This window comes from Microtus pennsylvanicus, chromosome 4 (assembly GCF_037038515.1).
Source record: "Microtus pennsylvanicus isolate mMicPen1 chromosome 4, mMicPen1.hap1, whole genome shotgun sequence".
Lineage (NCBI taxonomy): Eukaryota > Metazoa > Chordata > Mammalia > Rodentia > Cricetidae > Microtus > Microtus pennsylvanicus.
In genome coordinates this window covers 19024103-19045246 of record NC_134582.1, presented here as the reverse complement: position 1 = coordinate 19045246, position 21144 = coordinate 19024103, and the positions used below count along the sequence as shown (strand labels likewise).

The following is a 21144-nucleotide window of genomic DNA, read 5'->3' as shown; positions in this document are numbered from 1 at the left end:
AGTGGGACAGAAAGAAAAACTAGTGGGTTTGACCTAGAAGAGAGAAAGGGGACAAAATGTTGGGGATGGGGGACAAAGAGTCCCATTCTTCATTTCCCTCAATTTCAGTGTGTTTTAAGTCCTATCAAAGTTCAGTATGAGGAGCCATTGTAGGGAAACGGTATCAGGTCTGCCTGCAGACAGGGCAGGCAAGCAACTCATAGAGAAAGTGGTGTCATGGCCAAGAAGAGCCAGATTGCTTCCCCTGCCTGGATGAAGCAAAGCAGAGCAAAAGGCAAGGCTTGCCTTTCTTCTCTAGCAAGACTACAGTGTGCCAGAGAAGCACACTGGGGCTGAACCCAGTTTTAACCATTGAACCTACACCATCATCTCCGAGCCTCCTCCTGAACCTCAACAGCTGGATTGTGCCCAAAACATAGGAGAAGTGAATTGAAATCAGACTGCCAATCCCTTTCTTCAAGTGAGGTTTTTATAAGCCTCAATCCCATTTAAAAAGATAAATCTCTAAATTTTCTATAAGAAACTAAAAGTTCTTGTCTGCAGTCTCCTCAGTTTTTTACTTCCTCCTTAGCGTTTTCTTGCTTTTATCTTTGTGGTTCCAGCCTCAACCAACTGGCTTTTCTGGGGGTGTGGACACAATTAGGGAATCTTAGTCAGAAACGTGGCAAGACAAGAAGGTTCAAGATTTGGTAAGAGTCTTGATCATAGTTAAGCCCCCGGATATAATCAAGTTTGCAGCTATTGTGTCTCAAGTCTTCTGAATTCTCTGGTCAGATTCCTAGTTTTGCTTAAGCAAGCCTGACGTGGGTTTCTGTTGCTTGCAACCACAGATCTTGACAGAGATGAGCAGCAACCAGATGCAGCAGGGTGGGTGTCGGAACAACTGTGGGCTCTCGCGTGTGTTGAATTTACTCTTCAAAACATCAGAGACATGTGGGCATAAGGTTCAGATCTACGTCCCAGACATTAGGAATGACATTGATCACTATCAGCTATGGTTTTCTAAAAGAAATCTTTCAATGGTCAAAATTGGGGAGAAGAGCTAAGAAAACAGCACATTTCTGAAGCTTCAGATTTCTGGGCCATCCAAACAAAAATTCCCTCTCTCGGACATTCTTCCAGCTCATGAGAGAAAGGAAACAACCCAGGTAGGAGAGAGACATTTTGTTTTTCCATTTGAAATGACAGTGACTAAGGGAATCAGCTGTTCTGAAAAGGAGACTTTTGGAGCAAGGAGCAAAGATCTTGAGAAACGTTTCAGCCTGCTGGTGTATTCTACTAGTAACCTACTAGTAACCAGCGGTTACCACTCTATAATCATATGAGGCTTTCTTGGCAGACCCACCAGCACTGGCAGAGGAAGTTCCCAGCTAGGGAAATGGCAGAATCCATTTATACAACATTTCTTAGGAGTGGGTGTGGGTTGTGGCAATTTTAGCCTTAGGCTCTAGCAATCCCAGTGAAAAAGTCAGTAAACCAAAGAGGGGAGAGGGAGGATCACATCAAGAATTTATTATTCAGGGATAGAAAATTAAATTATTTGTCGTCAAAGCTGAAAGCCAAAGGTTGTCTATGTCAACCCTACTGTTCTATAGAAATGAGATCCAGAAATACTCTAAGTGTCTTTAGCAAATATTTAGCCCAATGCTTTGAAATTAATGGTGAAATCGCTGCCATATTAAAAATGAATTCAAGGTACCTTAACTCATTCATTTTCCTGCCACCTGTTTTTGAAGATGGATTTAACTATATCGGTCATTCTTCACAGACACCATCTGAATTGTTGGAGGCTAAATCTTTCTACACACAGTGACGACTCTCAAGGCCTGAGCTGTGATCCTCTGCACTATAGGACTTCATGTGAGATAACAAAGATTAATTTTTTTAAATCTGTGCATGATACTTGGTTTCTTATCTGTTTTACCTCCCACCCCCACAAGTTGACAAATTTTCTTCTACTTTATCAGTAGTAGAATCTTCAGGGGCACTTCTATAATAAGGAAATAAATCTCCCAGTACTAAAACTAGAAGAAACCTAACAGAAATCTCTGTTTATAGACAAGATAAGCCCTGGATAAGTTCCTGGTCCAACATCATACCTCTGGTTAATAACAGAAGTCGGGAGTAAGCTCCTCCCTCTGTTTCTATGCAGTTCCCGTTGCAAATTACATAGACACTACTCTGCCTCAGGATCATAGCTAACGAATGAAACAAATAAACAAGAGAAGGACATGACACTCCTAGGTACAGTGGAGGAGACGGTTTATTGTAGATTCAAGGGAGAACACATATAAAGGAAAGAACAGCTGGAAGAGTCCAGAGTGGACATGACCAGCAGACTGAGCTGGGCCATTCGAGGAGAGAGAAGAGGGGAAGGCAAGAGGTGGAAGCCAGGAGCCAAGAGATCAAGAGGGTGAGAGGCCAAAAGGGCCAGTGTAGCCAAAATGGCTGGATTATAGAGGGAAGGAGCAGCTGAGGCAAGGGCAGCCCAGCCCAGTCCCTAGGATGGAAGGCTGGGGGGGCTGGGTATTCCTACCAGGAGGATCCTTTAGCTAAGGGATGCTAAAAAATAAATAACGTCCCAGTTTGTATTTGCTTTAACATATGTTCATAGGCACCCCACCCAGTTAGCTGTTTGTCCCAGATTTGAGACCTAACATCCCTGAAATGAAAGACTTGACCATATCAATCTTCATTTCTGTAATCCAAATTGTATTTCCCATTGACATTTGTGGTGGAATGGCAAATCCACCCCCCACTGATTGGGTTCAATGATGCAAAAGTCTGCCAAGAAAATTCAAGTCCTATTTATTTCATGTCGCTGCATTTGTTTGTTACTGAAATATCAAAGCACGCCTCATGTTTAGATTTAAAGGTTCATTCACTTTATATATATAAACATTCCAGGTGTGGATACAAGAGTAATCAACATAATCAAAAGCAGGCTACATGCAATCCCATGGCCTTGCATTCTAAAAAATCCACATATTTTACTTCTCTTCTTTTGCCACTTTAATGCAACTTGATTGAAGTTTCGTTTTGTTTATATGTTTCCAAGGCACTGTGGGAAAGTACAAAGTCCACAATGTTTACCTCTTAAGTGGTGAGGAAAAAGAGACACACACATAAAAAATAAATTAAAAATTTAAAAAAACTTCAATTATCAATCAAGTGCCTAAAAGCTTAATCACAAAATAAATCCTGCAAATAACTTAAAGAGATCAGAGGGCATTATTAGGGAGCAACTGGCTTCTCAAGTGAAAGGCAAGAGGAATATCCAAAAGGGGAAAGGAAAGACCAAAGAACAGCATGCTGAAATATCTGGGTGTTTTGAGAAACCACCCAGCCAGCGCTATAAAAGTTTCTTGGAGTCCCATAAAATCTGAGAATCTGGAGTCTGCAGTCATCACCCATACCAAAAGGAAGTAAGATGAAACTGCCTCGCTGATAAAAGACTTAAGACTGAAAACAGAGGAAGATCATGATGGCAAAGAAACTAACGAATCATCTAACACCCCTACACACATTCAACTGAAGTACATTCTTCAGTTATCATGAGGATTAACTCCAACAGTCACAAATATGCTAAGTGGAGGGAAAGGTTTTCAAAAGAAGTCTCCTGAATGGAAGCCTCCTGTAAAAAGTAATCATTCCAATCCGCCCGATGCTTCAGAGGCGGTGCATGAACAAGAATTCCCAGGAGGTGCAGACTTAAAGCTGGAAACAGAGCCCGAGGATTATGTGACAGCAGTGATAACACTCTGTCATCTCTGTAAGGAAATGGAGGCAGCAACAGCAATGCTCCAGAAAATAGAATTACAGCTGAAGATGGAAACTCTGAATAGTCTGATGGTGATGGAAAGGATATTCAATCATCTATTTGTAATTTTAAAGTTCAATTTATACTTGTTTTAGACTGTAAAACTTCTTTTGTACCACAGACTAAATGAAATCTTCTTCTAACCACATTTAGATTGAGTAGTACAAAACTTAAAACTTAGTTTTTAAGCATGGGATAAAACCGGACTCTCTGAACATGGCGAACAATGAGGGCTGATGAGGAGCCAAGGACATTGGCACGGGGTTTTGACCCTACTTCATGTTCTGGCTTTGTGGGAGCCCTAGCCAGTTTGGTTGTTCACCTTCCTAGACATGGACGGAGGGGGGCGGACCTTGGACTTTCCACAGGGCAGGGAACCCTGACTGCTCTATGGACTGGAAAGGGAGGGGGAGAGGAGTTTGGGGGAGGGGGAGAAGGGTGGGAGGAGGGGGAGGGAAATGGGAGGCTGGGAGGAAGCGGATACTTTTTTTTTTCCTTTTCTCAATAAAAAGAAAAGAAAAAAAACTTAGTTTTTAAAAATTAAGCTACTTAGAAACTTTGATTTTTTTTCCTTGCTCATTCATTACTTCACACTTAAAATTACTCTGGAAATTATTAATAATAACTTTATTAGTATTTTATAAGGAGTTACATTCTTTCATAAAAATATAGAAGAGGTGTCTACCTCTATTAAACACTGGAAAATTTGAGCAATATTACGCTGCTCTCTGTTACTATACTCCAAATAATAATGTTATAATACTTTTTTTTTCTTTTGGTACACTGAAGTAGACCAGCCAATATAACCAAAGTACTATCCAAACAAGTTAGCTAACATAAAAATAAGTTAGGTCTTGTCTTAATGCACATGCGTGGTATAGGTATCTTTTACTATGTCAGTTAGTATTTTCAGGAAACTTGGTAGAGTTTCTTGTGGAAATAGCGTGATTTGTATTTGAGATCCAGGGCCACTTTCATTCCTTTGATAGTGACTATGATAGTGAGTAGCATTTCACCAATTCTTGTCAATAATGGTCTATTATTTAAAAAAAAAGATTCGATGTGCCCCATTCACCGGCTCATATCCAAAAGAGTGTGTGTGCTCCATGTTGTGCAGGATGAAGGCTCTGCCAGGTGAACCTAGCTAGAGAAATACTCGTCCTTGTGATAAAGACTATGAATATCATGACATAACAAGACAACAACGTGTGGTAGGGAGGACCTGGGATCTTGGAAAACCTAGAAGATGGTGCTTCTGTTGAGTCCTAGTGAAGCCCACAAGTGAGGTGAGAAAAGCTCCCAGCTTGAGCTGACTGAGGTGCAGAAGGGTGACTCAGAGTAGCAACCCAAGGTTGACAGCAAGGCTAGAAGGAAGAACTAGCCTGGAGATCAGAAGTGTCTCAGAGGACCTTAAAGGGACCGACTCTAGATGCTTTGCGGAGAGTAGCTTGGAGTCAGGCAAACAACCAAGGAAGGCAGAATGGCTGCTGCCCACTGGAGATAGTGTTGGGAAGGTGTGGTCCTTCTCTAAGCACTTCAGTAAGCCTTTGGGAAATAGCCAACACACTTGGCTGGGTGCTGCTCCCATGCTAAGAGCTGCTTTAGAAATCACTTGCCACTTGCTTCTTGGCTTGTTGGCAACACAGTGTGGGCATCCGCTGCCTGCATCTGGTGACATGACTCTAAATACACAGAAGGACCCTTGTCATTGTCAATTTGCAGGGGAGCACAAATTGTCCTCTGAGGCCAGACCCTTCACCAACCCCTTCCTGCCACACCCTTTGCTCTCCCTCGGTCTGTGCTCCTTCTGCCAACTATGCCTGTTCACGGGACTTGATTCCAAACCCATAAACACTGTAAGAGCATAAAAAATGTATGTGTCTCTTAACACGTTAGCCAGCACTGGGACCCTCCCTCAGACTCAGCCTGTGGCTCACAGCATATGCCAAACCATACAAGTCCTAGTTGCTGGGATCATTCCCAGCTGTTGCATGGAACTACCTTTCCCAACTGCCTCAGGTTCTAACTGCTGCCCATCAACTGCCCCCAAGCAACTGCCACTCAGTGTCACTGTGGGGCCTCAAGTCACACGGTACCACATGCTTCCTCCCCTCCTCCGTGTTTCTTGTGGTCATTTCAGTGCTCATTCCAGAACTAGATACTGTGAGGCCTCAAACCCAGGACAAACAGCTAACTAAGGTGCTTATTAACCTATCAAAGCTGACAATGGCCACTAGGTACTCCCAGCATCCCTCAGTCCCTATCTGTTACAGCTGGCAAACCAGCCCCCTACCACAAACTTTTCCAGTCCAGGACATGGACTGGGCTTCCCCTTCCCCCAGCTCCTCTGGCCCTTGCAGAACTCAGCCATCATGGCTACACCAGTCTCTTGGCCAGTCTCTAAGCCCAGGCCGATCCCTCTGGGTCAGCCGCTTCTCTCTTGTGCTCCCCTCCCTTCTCTCCTTCCCCTGACCCAACTCAATATGTCCATGTTCACTCTGGACCCTTGTAGATATCTCTGCCTCTACCTGTTTTCTCCATTATATCTATAATAAAAGGAAAACCCTTAACCCCTGAGGAGATGTCATATCCTTTTTCTTCTTTTTTTCATTAAAACACGATTTCCTATTTTCTCAGTGGAGCTGAGGGCTAGTGCTCATTAAACTAAGGAGTCTTGTGCTTTCTCGACATGCACACCTTTTGGGGACCTGTATAAGGATGTTTGTCTAAAGCAACTGGAGGTTACAATATTTATATAAAAAAAAAAACCTGATTCCCTCATGGAAGTCTCACTCACAAGGAAGTCTAGTCTTGAGCCTGTCTGCTCCCTCTTCTTAAACACCAAAGTGCTTTGAATCCAGTAATCTATCATTTCAAATTTTTCACAGTCAGAACTGAGCTGCTCTAGCCAAGCCGTACCCCTGACACTACCAGAAAAACGTAAATGTTCTTCTCTTGGCCTGGGTCCTTCTGTCAAGCTATAGATTATTTCAATGAGATCATTGCAGATTTTTTTGCCTTCACAACCGTAAACTTTCCTGAAAGTCTTGCTCACTTTCTTCCTCTTCCTCAGCCTCCTTAACCACTCTAGTCAACGTCATCCTAGCTTCTGCAGCCACTGGGTGGCCCGCATCAACCACTGCGCTTCACCACAGTAAACCACTGTTGTCAGAAGCTACGATAGAGTTTCACTGTCCCTGTAGAAACGTCCCAGGGCTGCTCATTCTGTCATAGCATTGTGTCTTACAACTCTCTATGGGCTCCTGGCATGTTCGAGATCTGTAAGGCACACTGTGACTCTGCAGACAAAGTTAGACATAGCCTATTCCAAATATCTAACGTCTGAAGGAGACAAATCTAACTCTTCTCCAGATGGACAGCAGAGGCCTCAGGCTAAAAGGAGCCAAGGAGAAAGATGGATAAAAAGTGCCCAAGTAACAACAATAGAAAAGACCAATGGGATGGCCCATGTTGCCCATGGTCTTGGGGTCTATGCTTCAAGACTTCCAAGGCCAAGATCAGAGCTAAAAGCCCAGCAGTCTCCCTTTCTTACCTCTGCGCAGCTTTTTCATTTTTGTTTTCTGTCTGCAAAGTGATCCCCATTCTCCTGACTCCCCTACTGCCTGTGGGAGCCCACATGTGACTCAGTTTCCATCTGGAGTCAATTCTGACTTAAGTCATCTGAGTTCAAGGTTGCCTGCTCTGCCTGCATCCTTGAGGGTTACAAGAAAGCTCTGATTAGGCCCACGGGAAAGAGCATTTTGCCCATGAGTAGAGAAACCATTATCTATTAAGAAGCAGGCTAGTGAATGCCAGCCGAAGGCACATCCAGCTAGAAAAAGGAAACGTGAGCGACACGAACCTGCTTGCGCTTCCTCTCAAGGGCAATGCAGGGAGGCAGTTAGCTGACCGTACTGCTCTTTGTTCTGCCTTCTGCCGTCGATCTGTATAAAAACAAGTTCTGAAATAAAATCATGACCAAACAGACCTCCCCAATCTACCCTGTGTTTTCTATCTGTTTCTTTCATCTGACATTTCTTTAGCCTTAACACCACCCCAATCCAGGTACCCTGGCTGGTTTTGTTGGAGGAGGCTTCGACAATTGCCTGCATTTCATGACTTATATTCCTACCCAGTTCATCAGGGCCAGCATGATGATCCTACAGCACAGATGTACCAGCCAGAGCACAAGTCTTTCGAGATGGGTACTGTAGCCCCTGATCCAAGCAGCCAGTGGACTGGGTTCCAACTACAGAGAAAAATGAGACTGTTACTACCCTGCCTAGGTTTGAAACTGGCCCTCACTATTTATTCGCCAAGCCCTCTGTCCCATCTCTGTACTGATAGAAAGACCCTACCCACTTAATCCCTCTTGTTCCTGGGTTCTTTATGCCAACAGGAACTCTTGGGAGACACTTGCACAAAAATTGTTCTGAGTACCCGCCCTGTTCGCAGGCTAGCCTCCCCCACAACCCAGCACCCCCCCCCCCGCAATGTCTGGCTTCATATCTGACCTTCTATAGTTGTTCATCTGGTGGATCTGCGGGTCCCATCACTTGAAGTCCTTCCAACCTCTTTCTAAGACTGTTTCCCTACAGCTGGTTCCTGAAGTAAAGGGTGTCACTGCCATAAACAATGGCTGTAGTGCTGACCCCAGACATACCTGACTTCCACAGAGAGCACACACTGCCATAGTATGGAAACCCTACCCCTAGCAACAGCCAGGATTCTGCTGAAACCTATTTCTGATACAGGTGGTCCTATCTTTGCTCTGGAGTTACCTGAGTTAAGGTTGGGTACGTGGCTTGTGTTCCTAGGAAGCAGAAGCTCAGCTTTGCTTCATATCTCACAGTCACAGAGATGCCTTTTGAGTTACACCAGTACCCCATGAGTATTGTACATAAGCCTGTCACCTCGCCTCATGTCTGTATATCACAGTAAGCATTGATCTTGACCCGAATAAACACTCAGGAGCAATGGGAGGATAAAGCAGTAAGAAAATAAGATGTACTTCCTATTTATCGCTTACATTTCTATTGGGAGACTTCACCCAGGTTGTTGCTACTGGCTTACTCATAAACCAGGACCTCTGAGAAGTAAAGAAAGGAAAGGGGCCCTTGAGTTCCACATTTGTTCAGTTCTCTGATATAAATATTCCCACCATGGCTACCGCTGTATGGTATAACTGAGCAAGGCGTGTGATGAGGGAAATGCAGAATGTGTAATTGGCTCTCACAAGCTGGGGGGCCAGCAATGGTGTGCCCTTTTCATTCTAGCCCTCTCCTTGGGGTTTTATCCATATAACTGGGATATAAGTTGGGAAGCTTTAGGTGTGGAGACTATTCAGTCCCGAGTCACCTCTACAGAGATTTTTACATGCACTATTGTGTGGCTCCCCTGATCTGATGACACTAGCGACCACTTTTCTGATGTGAGCCTACTTTCACACCCCTATCTTCAACTCCTTTTTACCTCTGGGTCTTAGTGCACTGCTGATACCTCACCCCTGAAGCAGGAAGCTCATAGTTTAATGTGTTCTCCTTCCTCAACCTTGAAGGATCTACTCTTTGCCAGGGGCCATGAGAGTTACAGCAGGTGACAATTTAGTATTCAAATGTCAACCCACCAAAGGAGTAGTTCTCTGATGGAGGTTAATCCTGCCCAGAGAAGGCCTTCAGGACCACCAACACTGAAAACTGTTGCTCACTTTTGCTAAAGCAGCTTAGTGTCTCCCCAATACTGCATTGTAGTGTAACCTCATGTGATGTATATATGTAATCTCACAACTGCATCTCAACCTTATGGGCACATATATCTGTGAATGGTCAGGAAGATGACTTTTCATTTAGCTATATAGTTTTGATATATAGAATATTTACTGGGATAGGCTTCATAATTGGATCTATTTGTCCCACAAGGACTGTGGACACTTAAAACCTGCCTTGTTCTTTTGCTTATTGGGTGACTTTCCCCAACTCTGTGGGACCCCCCAGTGAGAAAATTTAGTCACACAGACAAAAACCTTGATTCCCACAGTCATCTCTGCTCCATTCCCTGAGATAAAAACTTAGAAGTTTGTTCCCTGAAATTATCTTTTATTTGGCAGGACATTTAGTAAGGAGAGGAGTCTTTCAAATAGATGACATTTGGGACCGTCAGAGGTCAGGGGATGGGACGTCCAAGCGTGTTTGAGTCTTTGTCCTTCCTGATAAGGAGATTGGGTGTCCCAAACTCTCTGACAGCCAACTTGGAAAAGTGCTAACCCCCAGCTTTAACCCTGAGAAAGCTATTAATTCCCTACACCCATGCTCACCTCAATTTATGAATACAAGACTTTAACCTAGGAATGTAATGACAAGTACAAACTCCCCTTCTCCCTTCTTAAAATTTAAAGCCCCTAAATCAACATTTTGCCTCTTAGTGCTGCTGGACCTCTTTCTAGCCACACCTCCATGAGGCCATAAAGAAGCTGACAGTGTTGTTTTGAGCAGCTCTGTTTTGTGACCCTGAGAAGTTCAGGCCTTGTAACCTTTCTTTTACCAGAGAAGAATCACCGTGTGTGTGTGTGTGTGTGTGTGTGTGTGTGTGTGTGTGTGTGTGTGTAACTAGAAACTTTGCAGCATGGCAGAACAATAAAGAAACAGGCACAAAGAAGTACAGAGTGAAAGAATTTGTTCATTCACCCTCTGATTGTCAAGGGGAAAAGTCCTTTACACTTATTGTAGTTTCTAATCTGAACCCTGAGAGGCCATTGAGGCTGGCCTTCAATAGCCCTTGTTAACTCCTGGCACCAGAAGTGGCATGGGGGTGGTGGAAGCACTCTTTATTCCTTCTGGATCCTTCTCGACTCTCTAGGAATCTTCTCCAACCTCTTCTTTCTTGGGGTTACCATGTCTAAAAGACCTTGCACTCACTCGTTTACTCAGATACTAAGAACACAGAGAACTGGAGAAACTATACGCTTCTATTTCCATGGAGCTTACAATGGATTTCTCTTCCTTGTTGCTAACCGTTTGCTATGTTTGAAGCTACTATTTGACAAAGTTTCCAGGCTAAGGAAGGGACGGTTTCAAATGCCCAAAGCTGGAAAGGATTCCAGTATCAAGGACTAGAAGGAAAGTCTATGTGTGTGACCAACACATGTGATAAAGAGTGACAGGAGCCAACGGAATGGAGGTCATAGAAGGCATCCCACCAAGTCAAGGAGAGGTGATGCTTTCTTTAACAGTAACAGGAAAGCACTTCAATATAAACAACACAGAAACATGTCTGGGCTGTTCTTTATAAAAGGTTTATGAAATCACATTGTTATGGAAGCAGAGAAAGCTTTCGACTGGGCTCCTTCCAAGTGCAAGATGGTAATCATTTGAGTTACTTCTAAGGTAGTGGAGACACAAGACTTGAAATATACACCACGAGTTGTTGACTGAGTTTTCTGTCCTGCCCGGTTCCCACAATTGTTAAGTCCCAAAGAAATGACACAGAGGTCTACATTAGTTATAAATTGGTTGACCCACTAGCTCAGACTTCTTATTAACTCTTAGAACTTATATTGCCCATTATTCTTATCTGTGTTAGCCATGTGGCTCAGTACCTTATTCAGCGGGGCAGTCACATCTTGCTTCTTCTGTGTCTGGGTCACAACTGCAGAAGAATTGTCCTGTCCTCATTGACCTGCCTCGACTTCCTGTCTGGTTGTCCCATCTGGTCTTCCTGCCTGGCTACTGACCATCAGCATTTATTTAAAATATAATTGACAGAATACAGACAACAGTCCCACACCAACGAGTAAAGTGACAGCCTGAGGATGCTCAACTGGTGCAGAACATGAAAAAGAGAAGCAGACCCTTACTAGACCTGGATGGAGGTGGGTGGTCCTTGGACTTCCCACAGGGCAGGGAACCCTGATTGCTCTTTGGGCTGAAGAGGGAGGGGGGCTTGATTGGGGGAGGGGGAGGGAAATGGGAGGCGGTGGGGAAGAGACAGAAATCTTTAATAAATAAATTTAAAAAAAAAGAAAAAGAAAAAAAGAAGCAGAGGCTGAAGTTGGGAGTTTGAGGCCCTGAGCCCACTACTCTCCCCATCTGAGCCACTGAAGCACAGGAAAGATGCTGTGCAAGGGCGCATGGCTACGACTCCACAAGTATGAAAATGAGGTGATCACTAGACACCCAGTGGAGGTGTCAGATTGTTAGTTGTAGAAGTCGAGAACTCAGAGGGAAGGACTTGATGGGTAGGATTCCTTAAAGGGCCTAGTTTAAACCACAGCTTGGAAGCAGAGGGGATCTCAGAGTCACTTGGAAAACAGAGACCATGCAGGTGGCCAGGGAGGACCCTGAGAAGGAAAGTCTCAGGAGAGAGCGTTCCTAAAGAACATTACAAAGACAAGTCTCAAGAATCGACTACATTGCTCAAGCATAGCTGAGCTTAATAGGACTCCAGAATATCCACTGACGGGTCTATAAGGATCAGGACCTAAAGTATGTGTGAGGATACCTGAAGGAAAAGAGGAGAGGAGTTACTGGGACTTCAGCTCCTGATGGGAATGACGGCACATGTGAAGGGGCGAGGAGGACCAAAAACAAAGGAAACAAGTCCCCTGAACAAAGTGGGGGAGAGACTGACCTTTCACAGGGCCAGAAGTGCCTGCCACCTGCCGAGAGGAAGACAGACAACAGGGGTGAGAATGGAAAGGCATCTTTGGCGAGGAGAAAATGACACTTCTGTTCTTGTTGCTTCTGTGTGCCTGAGGAGAAACAAAGCAAGGCCTCAGACTCAATGGGTGCTTTTACAGAGAAGGACAATCTTGAGAGTAAAAACGTTATTTATTCCATCCCTGGTGTTCTGATTTGCTTTGTGTTGCTGTGCTGAAGATCACAGCTAAAGCAACATAGAGAGGAAAGGGCTTGTTTCCTCTTATAGCTTACATGCTCCATCCCTGAGGAAAGCAAAAAATCTCAGGGCAAGAACTGAAGCAGAGACTAGAGAGCAACACTGCTTACTGGCCTGCTCTCCGTGGCTTGGTTCAGCCTGCTTTCTTATATAACCAAGGACCGCCTGCCCAGGAGTGTCGCTTCCCACAGTGGAACGTGATCATTAGCCAAGAAAAAAAAAAAAAAACACCGTAGACTTGCCACCAGGCGATCCGCATGAAAGTGAAGGCACTTTCTCAGCCGAGGTTCCTTTTCCCAGACACCTCAAGCTTGTGTCAGTTTGATAACAGAAAAACCTTCCGATCATGGCCTAGAACACTGGCTCTACGAGTCAACCCAGATCAGAATGTTCATCTCACAGAAAAATCAGCATCCAAGAGAGAAGAGCTGAAGAGAAACACTTTCCTCAGTGGCCGGGATAGAGGAGCAGAAGTACTGAAACCGGCCCATTTCCATCACAGAGAGGAATAACCATTAAAAAGAAGACACTGTCTCTCTGGGTCAGTTTAAGCTCTCAGTGGGGCAACCACTGGGGACAGTACTCAAACTGAGTCACACTAGATTGGGAATTTTAAAGTAAGTATATGTGTGCCATCTAGGACAGATTTTTCAGCTTGCGGGTAACTAATGCATGTAACTAGAGATTTTTGCCTTAACAGGAATTCTGTAGATTCCTTCCAGCTGGGACCCAAGGTTCTGCTGAAAGCCTGTGAAACAGGCAGATGGGTAAGAAGCAGACAAGCAGACGGGCCAACGGGCAGTGCTCCTTGAGGCGCCAACAGCAGCCAAGCTTGCTAGAGTTAAGCCTCCCGTGCTTTGCACTGGGGTAAAGGAGGCATCTCAAGACCAGTGGACAGCCAAGTAGGATTTAAAGCTGCCTGCACAAAGACGGAGGTGCTTGGGTTCTTATTAATATCTAGTTCTCTGTCCTTCAGGGAGATAAACACACTGCCTAACCGAAGTGAAAACTGGGTGTACTTGGCGAGTTTATGGCATCCTTTGACTTCTGACTTCCAGGGAGCTATAGAATGAGCACACATCTGCATCTCACCTTGAAGAAGTTTTGCTTTGCTTATTGTCCAGCAGCCAGAAACAAAATCGAAACGTCATTGTCTCAGGAGCAAATATATCGCTCTATTTTCACATATGTTGTCTGTCTTGCTCTTGGCGGGTGGCAGGGCCTACAGAACGACAGCTTACCATGAAACCCTGGTACACCTGTGACCTATTCTGGTCTCTGTAACTTGGGATACGACGTAGTTATGAAAGATCCTTCCCTGGAGGTAAGGAAGGAAAGACTATATGCCACCAGCGGAAGGAGACAGAATTCTGGAGTGGCTGACTGAAACGTGCCCTTTTGCTATGTAGCCTGGACATGAGACGTAGGTTTTTGGGGGTCTTAACCTACTGCCTTCTTAGATCATGAACCTCAGAACAAGTGCAGCTTTTCAGCCCGTCTCTGCTCATTGCCATTTGTGACAACAGCATTACAAACTCCAGTACTCTGGTCATGGGTGTCACGTCAACAAAACCACAAAAAAACTAACACTGCATGGCCAACTGTGTGATCTCCAAAAACAATGGTTAAGTAAAAAAAAAAAGCAAGCAGAACACGGGCTTATTTGGGCTTTGTCTGCATTTTTGTCTGTGTACCACATGCATACCTGGTACCTGCAGAAGCCAGAAGAGGGAATCAGATCCCCTGGACCTGGAGTTACAAATGGCTACGAGCTGTGATATGTGGCCTGGGAGCACAGGTCCTCAGCCAGAGCAGCAAGTGCCCTTAACTGCTGAAACATCTCTCTAGCCCTAAAAATTAAATAATCCTTTTAACAAAGAAAATAAATGTTTAATGTCAACTGACTCTTTGAGTGTGGGGTCTGCCCAGAAGTGTGGTTGATACACCAGGTGTCACAATGTATTAGTTACTTTTCTCTTTCTGCAATAAGACACCATGACCAACACCACTTATAGAAGAAAGAGTTTAATTGGGTTTACAGTTTCAACAGTTTCAAGTCCATGATGGGGGAGCAAAGACATGGCAGCCTGAGCTCACATCTCAAACCACAAGCAGGAAGCAGAACTAGATAAAAATCAGTCTTTTGAAACTGCACCAGGGACAAGCTTGGGAATTTAAAAGCCTCCTAACATCCCCAGTGTGCTCTCCGCCTCCTACTTGTGGATCAAGACACGAACTCTGAGCTGTCTACTGTCCGTCTTCACTTGCCACCAGAGACTTTAACCCTCTGGAAATGCAAACTCAGTTCTTCTCTAAACTACCTTGGTCATGGTGTTTTTGTCACAGCAATGGAAAATAATAGAATAATTAATAGAATAATTACTAATAATAGGATAATTGAGTAATAGAATATTAGAATGATAATTAGAAATTTAATTAGTTGCATTCAAGCTCTTTGTAACTGATCATATATAATTAAGGGTACAATGCAATGTTTGATGTGTCTTTCCACTGTATATGGGTTAAATAAAGCAGAGGCATGGTCTCACAGGAACTTTATGTTGAAGGCACTTAATATACGCACTCTTTCAGGAATTTTGTGACAAAAGATACACTGTGGCAGTTCCTCAAAAAAAAAAGCTGAAGTTAATAAGCCCAGTGGGTAAAGACAATTGCTGCCAAGTCTGATGATCTGAGTGATCTTGAGCATCACCTGGTTGGTGGAAGACTAGAACCAACGTCCAGAACGTGCACGCCAATCTCTACATGCAGCCCATGGCCAGGAGGCATGAGCATGTATACTCACACAGACACAAAAATAAATTTTTAATGTATTTACAAAGAACTGCCATATGCTTTAGCAATCTGTCATCCAAGAAGTTGAGAGAAAGCCTAGTGCCAGGAATGGGTTACTTCTTTTGGGTTCATTGGCCAGTGAAGTCCCAAGGCACCCCAAACTTTATAAGCTGTTGTCAATGTTCTTGGTTCCCCTCCAGGCTCGATGATAAGATCCTGATGTTGAAGACAACCATTTACTTGAACCATGGGACATGAAGAAATGGAGTTGATACTGCCCTGCAAGCTCCATTTGTATTGGCTAACTTTCATAGCAAGATGCTAAGCATGCTACTGGGAGAAAAAAAAAGTGTACCCTCCTGGAGAAGGCACACAAGAAACATTATGCAGACCAAGGTGGTTATATTTAGGAGTGTGTGCGTGTGTGTGTGTGTGTGTGTGTGTGTGTGTGTACATGCTATTGCAGAGCAAGAAGAGCTCATGAGAAGGTAGAAGGGAGGAAAGAGAAGGGAGAAATAATGCAATCAAATTACAATCTCAAAAACCAAAATGATTTTTTTTTGTTTTCTTTTGTTTTGTTTTTCAAGACTGGGTTTTTCTGTAGCTTTGGAGCCTGTCCTGGAAATAGCTCTTGTAGATCAGACTGGCCTCGAACTCACAGAGATCCACCTGCCTCTGCCTTCACTGTGGTGGTGCACACCTTTAATCCCAGCACTTGGGAGGCAGAGGCAGACAGATCTCTGAGTTTGAAGCCAGACTGATCTACAGAGTGAGTTCCAGGACAGCCAAGGCTTCACAGGAAAAAAAAATAGAATTAAATTTAAAAAAAAAACACCTGTCTTGAAACAAAAACAAAAAACAAAAAATTAAAGGCATGTGCCACTGCTCAAAATAATTTTTGAAGAAAGTAAGCCTCCCTCTAACCCCATGAGAACAGCTGTCACTCTTGACAGCACCCCTAGCCTTCTATACGTGGTGTGTGGATCCATGCCTTAGAAGCCAGAGACTTTGGGCTCCGGGTGCACACTTGCCAGCAGCCTGGCACTGTGCCTCCAGTGAAAGTCCCTGCTCTTAAGTGGCAGCTGTAGCAACAGTCAGCACCAGTCAGTGCCAGCTAGCATTAGGGCCTTCAAGTACTTCCTATCGAGATGCTCCACACCTACCCTCCAGTGACCAGGAAATTAGGATTATAGCTCTCAAGCAGGCTTGGGTATCAGGACCCTCAACCCCGAGGGATGGTAGTGTCTCTAGTGACCACAGCCCCAAAGAGCCTCCATCCCTCACTCCTCACCGTCTTCCTCCTTCCAGCCTCTGCCTTCTGCCACTGTGCCCGAGGAGTGGCTGGTGGTTGCTCCCCTAACCCTTCAGCTCTCGCCGCTGTTGCACCGTTGTTTCCAACTAAGCTGGCTGTACCCGCGATAGGCAAGAAAAGACCATTTGGGAGATTCCTTTCTATTAGGCCTCATACTGCAACACCATGAGAGCGACATGAAGACTAGCTGAACCCTCTATTTTATATAGACCAGAGAAGGCCATGGTGAGGGCGTGTCATGTAAATGAAGAACTGTATTTGCATCTACCATAGCATAGCCTCCAGTTTCATAGCGCTGGTCTCTTGCCGCTTCCCCTCCTCCTTCAATGAAAGAGCTTCCAGGTCATCTAAACGGTCACCACAGCCTATCTTGCTGGCACCACGGCCTACAGTGGTCATGACTGGCGCAAGACCTTCCAGAACAGGAGTCATGGCTTCAGTTGCCATAACCTGTTCAGTTGGCACGTGTCACCTGGCTTTCAAGTGTATACAACAGGCTGGCTGTCAAAGAGGGGCTGCCGTTTAAATCTTCCCAGCTCCAAGCTGCCGGGCTTAAGGGGAGGGGCTATCCATTGCTATCCAAACAGTCTATCCAAAGTGGGTAGGTATCTCTCCTACCCACTCTAGGGAGTTATCTTGGTTAGGGTTTCCATTGCTGCAATGAAACACCATGACCAAAAAGCAAGTTGGTAGGGGTGTGGGGGGGACACTGAAAGAAGTCAGGACAGGAACTCAAAACAGGGCAGAACCTGGAGGCAGGAGCTGATGCAGAAGACGTGGAGGGGTGTTGCTTACTGACTTGCTTCCCCTGGTTTCTCAACCTATTTTCATATAGAACCGAGGACCACCAGCAGCCCAGGGATGGCACCACCCACAACTTTCCCCCACTGATCACTAATTTAAAATGCCTTACCGGAGGCATTTCCTCAATTGAGGCTCCTTCCTCTTTGATGACTCTAGCTTGTGTCAAGTTGACACAAAACTAGCCAGTACAGGAGTTTTGCTCATTCATAGAAAGTTCCACCAAAAACTAACATTTTCAACAGTATTTAACAATGTTCTGCCCTACCGTGGGTCGATCTGTCAGCTCCAGCTAGTGGTAACCTAATAGCCCCTGCAAACGGGCAAGGGGTTCTGCCTGGTTCTTAAAAAGTAAGCAGCTAGGGCAGCAATACTTGTCATAGGAGGAGATATTTACGGTAACCGGAACGGGCTGCGCAGCAGCATTTACGGTAAGGGGGCCGGACTGGCCAAGGCCGGGCAGCTGGATCAGCTCTGCCAGCTCGCGGCGCTCTCAGGTGAGAGCACCCGCCCAGGACGGGCCGGACGGTGCACAATGGCCCCTCGGGGCAGTGAGGGGCCGTGGCCCTCGGGCCAGACCCACCGCAGCCACGCCCCGCAGCCGGCACCCCGGGGTCCAAGGGCAGCGCAGCCTCACGCATCGTCGGGGGCTACAGTCTGACCCGGGGGACCTGCCCACGCCCCGCGCCCCGTGTCCCGATGGGCCTGTGCTATAGCTTGCGACCGCTGCTTTTCGGCAGCTCGGAGGATGCCCCCTGCGCCGCCTCGGACCCGCGCTCGGAGGACGGGCAGCCCAGCGCCGTCCCAGCCCCAGTCCTGGTCCCAGCCCCGGCTCCAGCGGGGACACTGCTCCGACGAGGCGCTGGCCGGAACCCCGCGAGCGCGCGGCCGGCAGTGGAGCTGCAGAGCCGGCGGCGGCAAGAGCAGCAGCGCGCCGAGGAGCGAGAAGCCGCTAAGGAGGCGAGGAAAGTGAGCCGCGGCATCGACCGCATGCTGCGAGAGCAAAAGCGCGACCTGCAGCAGACGCACCGGCTCCTCCTGCTGGGTAAGTCTGCACCTCGGGCGTCGGAGACCCTACCTCGGGGAATGTCAAGTGTGGACACTGCGTACAGAGTGACTTTCACCCTGACATTTAAACGACTTCGTCACTCCTGGGTGATTTCGCTCTCTTCCATTGCCTTGTGACCCCGGGCCAGTGGCTCGCCGATTACTAATTAATGAGCCTCTCTGGGAAATTTCCGCCCTTGGTCCATTGATTTCCGCAGCGTGAACTCCACAGGGATGTCTCATCCTAGTCCTCCATTTCCTGCCACAGTCTAGGCAGCTTAGTTTGTTTGAAGAACACCAATCAAAGGAGACTTAGAAAGCCTTTTAGCTGAACCACAAAGCTTTTATCGTGAACACAGCCTTAGAGCAGAGCTGGGATAGGTGTATGGTGCTGGCTGTTGAGAAACAGCATCGTTGTCCGTATCACGGTGTCATAGAAGCGGTGCGGGTGCTGTGGTGCTGTTTGCCCTTCTCAGAACCAGCAGCACAAGAGAGTGGCAGGTCCTGTCTGTTCCCTCACTGTGCCCCGCCCCCAGCCTCAATATTCCCTCACCAACTGTAATAAAGTGGACATAAACCTGCCAGCATTTGGAGGTTCCCTGGAAATGTTCAAAGTTGAGTTGTGCTCTTATTAACTGACAACCGGAAAACACTTTCTGTGCTGCCAGCTGTGCGCTGAAAGGGGAAATAAGTCATGAATTCCTGCATGTCTCTGTACACACACGGAGACCAGAGCAGGACATTGGGAGTCCTGCTCGACCACACCCCTCCTTGATCCTCTGAGGCAAGGTCTCTCATTTAACTTGGACCTAGATTTGTAGCCACCAGCCTTGGGGTTGCAGGGTTTCGTTGATGCTGGGATCCAAACTCAGGTCCTCATGCATGGGTGTCAAGTGCCATCTCTCCGTTCCCTAACTCATAACGTTTGGTTTTGTTTTGCAATTTTATTGCATTTATTTATTTGTGCATGTGCTGGCACATGCATGTGGAGGTCAGAGGACAACTTATGTGCATCTCTTCTCTCCTACCAATGTGTGGGTCCCGGGGATGGAACTCGGGTTATTAGGCTTGCCAAGTACTGGCCCTGAACTGTGAATTGTTACTGCTCCTTGTTGCCTTTTGGATTTGGATTTATGGGGGGGGGGGGCGCGTAAGATGTCAGAATTTGATCCAACTTGGTGAGCTATCAGGAGGGAGGGCTGGCGTCTGTGCTCAACTCTGTGTAGGGGGCTATGCCATGAGAAGTAAGAACTACTTTACAGATGAATGTAGCTCTTAAAGCCTGGAGAACAAATATTGAGCTTAAATAGACTCACCCGCTTTTTCAAATGAACAATTTAAAACAAAACTAGCTGCTGTATTGTGGTGAAATGTCTTAATTCTAAAACGGAATTTTCTCTCAAAACCAAGGACAAAAAAATAAACATTTTTTTATGTGACACATTTTCGAACCTCTATGGATAATGAAAATCATGTAATCTGCATACTATGCTTTGCCCGTGTATATGCATACATATGATGAAGTTTAATATGTAAATTGGGTAAGTAAGAGACTCACAACAACTAATAGAATAATGAACAATAACCTGTAATACATGTCATATGAATGTGGTTTTTCTCCAAATCTTACTGTGCTATACCAGCCCCTTCTTCTTATTCTTTTTTTTTTTTTTTTTTTTTTGGTTTTGGTTTGGTTTGGTTTTGGTTTTGGACACAGGGTTTCTCTGTAGCTTTGGAGCCTGTCCTGCAACTGGCCAGGCTGACCTTAAAATCACAGAGATCTGCCTGCCTCTGTCTCCCAAGTGCTGGGATTAAAGGCGTGCACCACCACCGCCGGCTATGGGCACTTTTTAAGATGCTGCGAGATGACACAGAGTTTCAGCGATGAAATAAAGGCGAATGACACTGGAGTTGCTGTGTATCTGGAATACGGGGCATCCTATGTGTTGTCTGTCTTCACACAGACGTGTGAATGTTTATATTGCACTTCCTTCAGGGGACCAGTGCTTGGAAAAGTCCCTGACAGGTTAGCACCTGAAGCAACTGTCTCAGCATCTCAACCCCAAGCAGCAGTTGTTATAGAGGGAAACAGACAATTTTTCCCAGGTGGTCTTTACATTCTTGGAATCGGTGTAATAGGCATGCCTCCCTTGTTATCACCCTCTCCACTTGTCTTTCATTTTGAATATCTGCGACCGGACACTTCTTAACCCCCTTGGTCTGCCTAATGTCTGCTGGTGTCAACTCTGCACTCTTGAGAGCAAACGGGTCTCATGAATAAAGTATATATGCAGATACCTTCCTACATTGCAGAATATAGAAAGTACCCTCACCCATTCCCACACCCCCTATAGGTAACATACTATTATAAGAGTTGTTTGAAAACCCCGCAGCGGGCCAAAACTAGATAAGTGACCCACAAGAAAATAGCATATACAGTGTAGATACTCTGTACAAAGAGATGATTCACCGCCTA

General features: G+C 45.6%; 1 protein-coding gene and 1 long non-coding RNA gene across 3 annotated transcripts in view; one reads left to right on the top strand and one right to left on the bottom strand.

The window, feature by feature from the left end:
• The window catches only part of LOC142847624 (uncharacterized), a 106388-nt gene that overhangs the window by 66503 nt on the left and 18741 nt on the right, over nt 1–21144 (bottom strand). Inside the window, exon 1 of one of the 2 annotated variants that reach the window (XR_012910265.1) lies at nt 12446–12566. The exons of the other annotated variant lie outside the window; for it this stretch is intronic. This is a non-coding gene — a long non-coding RNA (uncharacterized LOC142847624). Of the gene's footprint in view, nt 1–12445; nt 12567–21144 lie in introns of those variants that run through there. 2 annotated transcript variants of the gene reach the window in all.
• Nucleotides 18202–21144, top strand: part of Gnal (G protein subunit alpha L) — a 102740-nt gene continuing 99797 nt past the window's right edge. The window contains exon 1 of the mRNA XM_075968430.1: nt 18202–18666. Coding sequence (XP_075824545.1) covers nt 18321–18666 — 346 coding nt within the window. The 5' untranslated portion in view covers nt 18202–18320. The remainder of the gene's footprint in view (nt 18667–21144) is intronic.